This window comes from Frankliniella occidentalis, unplaced genomic scaffold (assembly GCF_000697945.3).
Source record: "Frankliniella occidentalis isolate FOCC.00 unplaced genomic scaffold, Focc_3.1 Scaffold10, whole genome shotgun sequence".
Taxonomy (NCBI): Eukaryota; Metazoa; Arthropoda; class Insecta; order Thysanoptera; family Thripidae; genus Frankliniella; species Frankliniella occidentalis.
The window spans coordinates 3,393,284-3,401,015 of record NW_026267140.1 but is presented as its reverse complement, the minus strand read 5'-3'; the positions used below and the strand labels follow the sequence as shown (position 1 = coordinate 3,401,015).

At 49.0% G+C, this 7,732-nt stretch overlaps 3 protein-coding genes across 4 annotated transcripts in view; 1 reads left to right on the top strand and 2 right to left on the bottom strand.

Moving 5' to 3' along the window:
• Positions 1–101: 101 nt before the first annotated feature.
• On the top strand, positions 102–3,924 carry LOC113217733 (mucin-5B-like). 2 transcript variants are annotated; one of them, XM_026437763.2, is made up of 3 exons: positions 102–1,419; positions 1,506–1,593; positions 2,023–3,924. In XM_026437763.2, the coding sequence occupies exons 1-3, from the start codon at positions 1,318–1,320 to the stop codon at positions 3,678–3,680; spliced, it is 1,848 nt and encodes a 615-aa protein (XP_026293548.2). In that variant the 5' UTR covers positions 102–1,317; the 3' UTR covers positions 3,681–3,924. The 2 variants fall into 2 exon arrangements, with proteins under 2 accessions (XP_026293548.2, XP_026293547.2); XM_026437762.2 differs by having other exon boundaries at positions 1,503–1,593.
• A 1,070-nt stretch (positions 3,925–4,994) lies between these two features.
• Positions 4,995–6,042, bottom strand: LOC127752348 (uncharacterized). The gene is made up of 2 exons (XM_052277477.1): positions 5,884–6,042; positions 4,995–5,339 (listed from the first exon to the last, which is right to left on the bottom strand). Exons 1-2 carry the CDS (start codon positions 6,022–6,024, stop codon positions 5,109–5,111), a joined length of 372 nt encoding a protein of 123 aa, XP_052133437.1. The 5' UTR covers positions 6,025–6,042; the 3' UTR covers positions 4,995–5,108.
• Positions 6,043–6,047: 5 nt separating this feature from the next.
• LOC113217698 (uncharacterized) overlaps positions 6,048–7,732 on the bottom strand; it is a 19,673-nt gene continuing 17,988 nt past the window's right edge. Inside the window, exons 2-4 of the mRNA XM_052277407.1 lie at positions 7,276–7,543; positions 6,544–6,820; positions 6,048–6,125 (exon numbers count right to left, since the gene is read on the bottom strand). Of these exons, the coding sequence (XP_052133367.1) occupies positions 6,048–6,125; positions 6,544–6,820; positions 7,276–7,543 (623 nt within the window). The remainder of the gene's footprint in view (positions 6,126–6,543; positions 6,821–7,275; positions 7,544–7,732) is intronic.

The window sequence follows — 7,732 nt, the reverse complement described above, 5'->3', positions numbered from 1 at the left end:
GACTGCCTTCGAGCACGTGGAGGACGTGGAGGCCCAGGATGCAGCCGGTGCGTGCGCGCGCCATCCCCGGGGAAATATAGCGAGCAGACACGAACGGCCCGCACCCCACCCCGCCCCACGTACCTCAACCGCCGTCCCAACCGTTGGTGCCCCCCAGTCCTTTCTTTTCTTTTCCGCCGCCGTCGGCACCCCCAGTGTCCCCGCCATCGCAGCCCCTTGTGCCCCCGGCGCCCACTGTCATACCGCGCCCACCCCTGTCAACAAGCACCTCAGTACCCACAGCCCCCGCAGCCCCAACAGCCTCCGCAGCCCCGACAGTCTCCACGGTGCCTACAATACCGCCTCCATCCCAGCCCCTTGTGCCGCCCTTCGCGCCCTTCCCGACAACGACGCCGTCCCCGCCCGTCGGCCCGGCCCTGCCGTCGGGCCCTCCCTTCCCTCCCCCTCCCCCCGTTCCATCCATACCCCCTTTCCCGCCGCTCCCCACCTTCCCGCTGGCACCCCCCGTGACGTTTCCCGCGAGCGCCCCCGCAACGCCCTCCGTGCACCCCTCTCCAGCGTCCCAGCCACCAGCGTCGGCCGAGTCATCGACACCTGCCGTGCCTCCTCCATATCAGCCACTGGTGCCCCCGTGGCCGCCGTCGCCACAGCACCCTCCTTTCCCCATACCTTTCCCCCCCTTGCCCTCCATCCCCCCTATTCCCCCCATCCCCTCGGTCTCTTTCCCTTCGTTCACAGGGCCGCCTTTCACGCCATCTTCATCTGCGACTTTAACGACTCAGCTGTCCGTCGCGCCGTCGCCACCCTCTACCTCACAGCTGCCGTCCGCGCCCCCCGCGCTCACAGTACCACCCCAAACTCAACCTCTTGTGCCCCCCTTCCCTCCCCTGCTGCCCCACACACAAATGCCCGCGCAAACCCCCCAGCCACCACTGCCGCCCGCGCCCTCCTCCCCACAACACTCGGCACCCCCAGGACTATTCCCGACGATGCCGCCACCCCCTCCCCCCTCACAACCCTTGGTGCCTCCCCACCTTCCGCAGCCACCAGCCTCCCCTCCGACAGCGGGTCCAAACACTGCAACCCCTTCCAGCCCGCAGCCGGGAGTGTCTTCGCCTCCATCGTCGGCAAGTTTGATCACTTACCCCCCGTATCCGTCATTCCCCAACATGGCCACGTTCCCCAATATCCCAACCTTGCCTACCATCCCCAACCTGCCGTACTTCTTGACGGGCCCGTCCTCAACTCTCTCTGCTGGCGCCACCGGGCCCTACGGAAAGACCTTCCCTACCCTGCCCACTTTTGCTCCCTTCTCTGATGCTGATGCAATGCCTCACTCGAGTCTGTCTCCTTCGTACCCCGCTTGGCCCTACTGTCCCCCCTGCGTGTGTGCCTGCCAAGTGTCTAAAGACCTCTAAGGTGTGTTGGGAGGGGTCTCTAGTCGTCAATTCTATTTTACTCTTCTCTTTTGTTTAACTCTAAAATCGGAAAAACTTTGATAGCAGGAAGCACCGATTGAGAGTGCAAGTACCGCTCCGACAACCATATGCGACTGTCCAGACGGGCCAAATTGTGACCTCCAGCTCTATGAAGGTATAAATCATTACGAATTAACAAATCATACGTTATCGTCCTTTTAACTGTCATGGATCGATGTTAGTGTTATTCATTGCCTATGATGGTACTCGAGACTGTGATACAAGTACAACCATAATCTAATCTAATGATACTCAAAACCAAAACATAATATAGTTTTAAGGGCGCACTTGTTTAGAGTACGTCAATATGTCGTCACTGCTTCGATACGGGGATAGATACATAATTGAATCAGAGACATTCTGTTGAAAGGTTATGCAAACCACTATCGGTTAATTTGTCAGACTTAGTACTCTTTTTTTTTTTTTTAAAGGAATAAACAAATCACATTTACGCTTAATGGCTAGCTTTCAATGCCAGGAGCAATTGTGAACTTATTCTCCAGTAATCTTTTAGAATTCTTTTCGACCCTGTTTCGTTCTTCAGATTACTCTGAGGCCGACCGCGAGTCTTGCCGCAACGGGACCTTAGCGCCAGCCCCTCCTGCTAAGCCCACTAGCCATCCGGCTGGAGCTGCGACCAGCTTGCGCCCGGAGACCAACGCCACTCCCAGCCCATCCCACACTACCGGCCAACCCTACACTATCCCTCGCACTAGCTCTGGGACCAACCTTACGACCCACTCAAGCTTTCCAAACTCCATTGGAACAATTGGTTCATCAGTTAGTCCTCGGACCACCCACAGTATCGTTAACACACCCTTCTTCTCAGGGACCCACAGCACCTTAGTTATATCGAGCGATCCCGTAACTTTAAGTAGTGTACCGACTACGCCAAGTTTACTTAGCACCTCCAGCGTGAATGAGCCCTCCAGGCCATCCAGTACTTTCGATACGCCCGTCATTCCGGGGTCTTTGACTACACCGCCGAATATTTTTACTACTTTATCGTATCCCCCCTCTTCCAGTCTTGACAGTCCCCCCGCCGACACTGCTAGTTCAACCAGCCCCTCTATTGTTATCATTCAGTCGACGAGTTCACTCGACGGCTCTACTAGTGGTGACACCTTTAGTTCTACAGGTGACATTAATACTTACACACCGAGCACTGCCAGAACTAATATCATTCAGCAGTCGACTGACAGCGTCACTACTTCGAGTACCAACTTCGTCACATCCGGTAGTTCTGACAGTTCCATAAAAGTTAATGAATCAAGCAGTCCAGTTGGTGGGGAAACAAGTAACTTCGACTCAACGAAGCCTTACAGCACGCTTCCAGACACAGTGGCTTCTGATGTGCCAGTATCTCGCCCAAACACCTTCGCAACGAAATCATCGACCAGACCTCTTATCGACAACCCTTTTATGACATCATTAGCGTGGGTCAGCTCCACGTTGCCTGACAGTGCATCAGACATGGTCGATGAGGGGACGACCGAGTCATCGCTGACGTCACAAAAAATAGAAGACGGCAAAACAAGCTTTGGGACTGCTGACGGTCTGTCGACACTACCACCAACTAGCACGCTGCTGTCGTCCTTTGGTAGTACCTCAATCGTACTTCCTGACCTGACCACAAAGCTTACAACTCAAGATGATGGGTCTGCCACGGACTCGACTATGCCCATCGATCCGACTACAGTTATCCCAATGCCTACAAGCGTCGATACTGCGTTCACTTCGCTCACAACTGTCACCGTCAATCCGCCCACCATGTTTACCAACACGGACGTAACCACGGGCGTTACCACAGACGTAACCACGGGCCGTCCCACGGGCGCTACCACAGCCATTACCCCGGGAGCTACCACGGACGCTACCACGAGTGCAACCACTGGCATGGCCACGGGTGCCACCACGCATGCTACCACAGGTACTTCCACGGGGGTTACCACGGGAGGTGGCACGGCCGCTACCTCAAACTTCCCGCCTGACAGGCCGACTAGTACAACTGCTCACTCAATAACCACGTCATCAGAAATTACATCGTCAACGAGATGGCCAAGCAAGTCGACACTCGTGGTCACCACTTTGTCCACCTTGTCAACCACAAGGCGGAAACGCCCGACGGACGACGACAACACCGACTGGCCTCAGATTTTGACGGAGGCAACCTGGTGGCCCGATGAAGAGGATTACGACTAGATATTTGTACTTTCGATCTAAAAGTATCAATTTAAAAGTTCAACCTGCCTTATGATTGTATTTAAACGAGGGGACAACCACAACGACTTTAGACGTTACACAGGATGACATGATGAATGGGTTGTATTACTGGGAGAACAAATGGTTGCAAAGATTATCTTGTGCAATTGTTTTGTACTATTTTACAAAATCGTCACGGAATCCACCGATTACTTATGAATTACAGTCGGATTTGTACTCAGAATTAATCAGATGGTGTGAAGGCCCTCTCGTCCTCTCGTGTTTGAAAAATAGTGTATTGAAAATGTCTATATGATTAAGTACGGAAAGTAAATTATTGGTTAACGTCTGGGCGTGAGATGTCACAATGGGCCCGTAAAGAAAACACCAGCTGGAAGGAAAGTGTTGTTTTATATGAGCTGATCGTTGTAGGCACAAGAGCAATACTTGGTCCTGGCTGAATCGGCTGCTACGGCTCTATGAACACTGAGTCTCCATTTATGACAAATTAACCCCCATTATGCCGGAACTCAGATTTTGAGATTCCTCTGGTTTATCGCTTTCCTGGACATGATAAATTTTAATCGCAAAACAACCATGCAATGAAAACTTAAAGGGGAAGTTATCACAAAATAATGTGACAACTTTTTATCGCAAGTTTTAGTGATAATGTAAGTACTAGCTTCTTATACGCTAATGCAATAAAAAGTTATCGCATTATTTTTGTGATAACTTTTACTCAGTTATTGCAAACTTTTGTGACGAAAGTATCATACGAGCAGATTCAGTGAATTGAAGACGGCTGGGGTATATGATATATGGCCACTCTGTACTTTTGAGTCCAAATTTATAAGAAGGACATTTTTGTAATAAACACATTATATCGCAATGTAACATTTATATAAAGTGTATAATGTCGAAAATGAATCCCTACACGCATTTAGAAGGTATATCTCATACTCCTCCAGACCACATTACACTCTGAACACAATTTAAAATGAGGTGAATACAAATGCACACAAAAAAAGCAATTTTACCCATTTCTTTTTGCATATTCTATACGAGTTACTGAGGAGAAGGAGATTGAAACTGGATACATATAAGCAGATAGCTCAAAATTGCACCACAAGCCTGTAATTAAAGGATTTCTATTTATAAAACTCATTTTAGTTCTTCCTAAATTTTGTTGTTAAAATAACAGTCATTGCAATCTGTACCTTGATAAGAAGAGTGTTTTCAATGCTTATAAATCCCATCAATCGAATCTGGACTGGTCTCTGGGACAGGTGCATAGCAAATACAGTGAGCTGTAAAAAAATTACTATATTTATCATGTAAATTTTAATCGAATAAGTAAGTCGGCCAGTCGATCATCCAGGAAGAACATCTGTCATTCGCCGTATTACAAACCTCCTTAGACCTGTAAGGTCAAGCGCCTAGTTGGTAGGCCGCATCTTGCCTGCCATGCATGCGTGTACTGCGGGTTGGCCTACCCTGAGTCCTGCAGGCGCTGGCCTCCCGTAATTTGCCGAATGAATATGAAAAACGGACGTACTTTCCAGACGATCCCTTGTTCTGAATGCTTACCTCCTCTATTTCTGCCGCTGTAACACCATCAGCGTTCTGGCACTCATGGACGACATCCAAGGTTAGGTTACCCTGCATGAGAAATTTATATGGTTTGAGTCGGGAATAATTATTCACTACAGAACGCTCAATGATTTTCATTCACTGTCCAGACGGACATTCCACTGTAGTAACATTAGTAGGTTAACATGTTCTGACATTTTCTCCAGTTGCACTGATAAACTAAGTGGCCATCTGCTTAACACTTGCAAGTATGTGCAAACTGCAAGTTGAATACGTGCAATAAGTTTGCAAGTCCGTAGTTGTACACTTCCAATTGTGCAACTCCTCGGTTGAGCACTTCCTTAGATTGAACGCTCACTGTGTAGGAAGTGCTCAACCGATGAGTTGCACACTTGGAAGTGTACAACTACGGACTTGCACACTTGCAAATATACAACTTGCAGTTGCACACTTACAAGTGTTGAGCAGTTGAAACACTTAGTTTATCAGAGTGTTCCGGAACCCAGAATGATGTTTACTTAAATGTAATAATTCATTCAGTTCAGGTGAATTCGGGTAACACCCAGACGTCCGGTATATGCGCATGCCAGCCGCTCTGTCTTGGCCCACCCACCTCCGCGGCGTTGCTTTCACCGGCCTGGATGCTGATGACGGCGCCAACGGTCCTGGACAGACTGCAAAGGAGCCGCGCCGCCCCGTGTATGCGGTTGTCGTGCGGTGTGAACAGCGGTGCACACCCCAGTACGGTCAGCATAACGCACGAAGTGTAGCTGGCCGTTATCTAAGGGAAAACGAGCGTAAAGCACATGTAACCATTAGTGGTAAACCAAATGGTGCTACAAGAGCAACAAACACCTAAGAAACCCCAGTGAGTGTGAGTGTGGCATACGTGTGTAGTGTGTTAATTTATTCGCACACTTTATAGTACAAGTACTTTGCACTGTAGAAAGTTTTCTAGATTTAACAAAAAATAAAAAAGAACACGAAATACTTCGTTTGAAATAATTATTGAAAATATCTCGTATGTGTCAATTTACGAAACTTTTTGAAAAGTTACATCGTAAGGATCAGGAATTCTCGGCTCATAAAATTATAAAAACATAAACACAAAGCAAGTCGTAAAATAACGGTGTCTCGTATTTTGTTAAAAACGAAGTATTCGTAGAAGAAAATTAACCAAGAAAATTTCGTAAAATCACGAAAATTCTTGTTACAGAGTGAAAACCCAAGTGTGTACATGTATGCAGCACCGCCATTAGGGATTTAAACCTACCTGCAGGTGGAAGCAGTGCCACATCCTGTCTTTGAGAGCGGTGATGTCGAGATGCCGGCGGCGCAACGACATCACCAGGTCGTGGCGGGTGCGGCCGAGGGTGGTGACGCGGCAAGGAGTGGCTTCCCCAGGCAGGAACGCGTCGCGGAGCTGGGCGTTGACGGTAGCGTACTGGTGCACCAGGCAGTGCGTGAGAGAGGCGAACAGCGCGCACTCCCAAACCTGTATCGCCACTGAGGTGAGGTAGACGAGCGCCTGCAGCACAGCGAGCGACCAACTGGTCGTCTGGTCTCAGTGGGAGGTCCAAGCGTAGGACCATGGTCACACAAGAAGGGCTCGCTAGTTTATTCATTCACTAGGAATCCTAGATAGAGCGAGGATTCATGCTCGAGAATTTGCTGTAAACTTCGCTCTCTGGAGAGCGAGGTTTGATTTTCTCGCTCGATTAGAGCAATAGATTAAGCAATGTCACTCTATTTGAGTGATGATTGTAAACCTCGCTCTTTTTGAGTGAGGATTCATGAAGTTAACCTCTCTTGATTTGAGTGAGATCTAAGAATCATTCACAGTGAGAACGAGGTTTCTAAAATATCACTTAAATGGAACATGGGGAAAAACTCTCGTTTTTTTTTCGGTCAGAAATCTCACTCCAGTATTTGCACTGCCCCCTCCCTTTCCCGACTCCCCCTCGGATGACACTCACATTCCTATTACTACGTGTTTATTATTTACCCATGTGTCCGCACAGTGAGGAAAGTCACCATCATCGTTGAGATAGCTATAGACACGTAGAGAAACAGGATCGTGGCGACGCCTTGGACTGGTTCACCGGGACAGGGAGCGGTATAATATTGTCCCTTGAGAGCGGTCAAGAGGTTCGGCAGATCCCGATGCTGGCGACAAACGACGAGGATGACGGTGACAGTGTCAATGACGCAGATGGTTGGTATCGCAAACTGGATAGTCCACCGAGCGGTCCCCACGACGATCCGAGAAGATACTGGAACATTGAATCTTGTGCTGATTCATCCAGCTCTTTATACCACCGAAGTTATGCGGTACAGTCCAACTACGAATGTGGGTGGAACAAAAGCAGCCACCTTGGTTAATTCTATCGAAGTAGTTTGGTCGTGCAGGATGTGGAAGTAAAAACTGGACAGCCGTAAGCATTATTTTTCAGCAAATAATT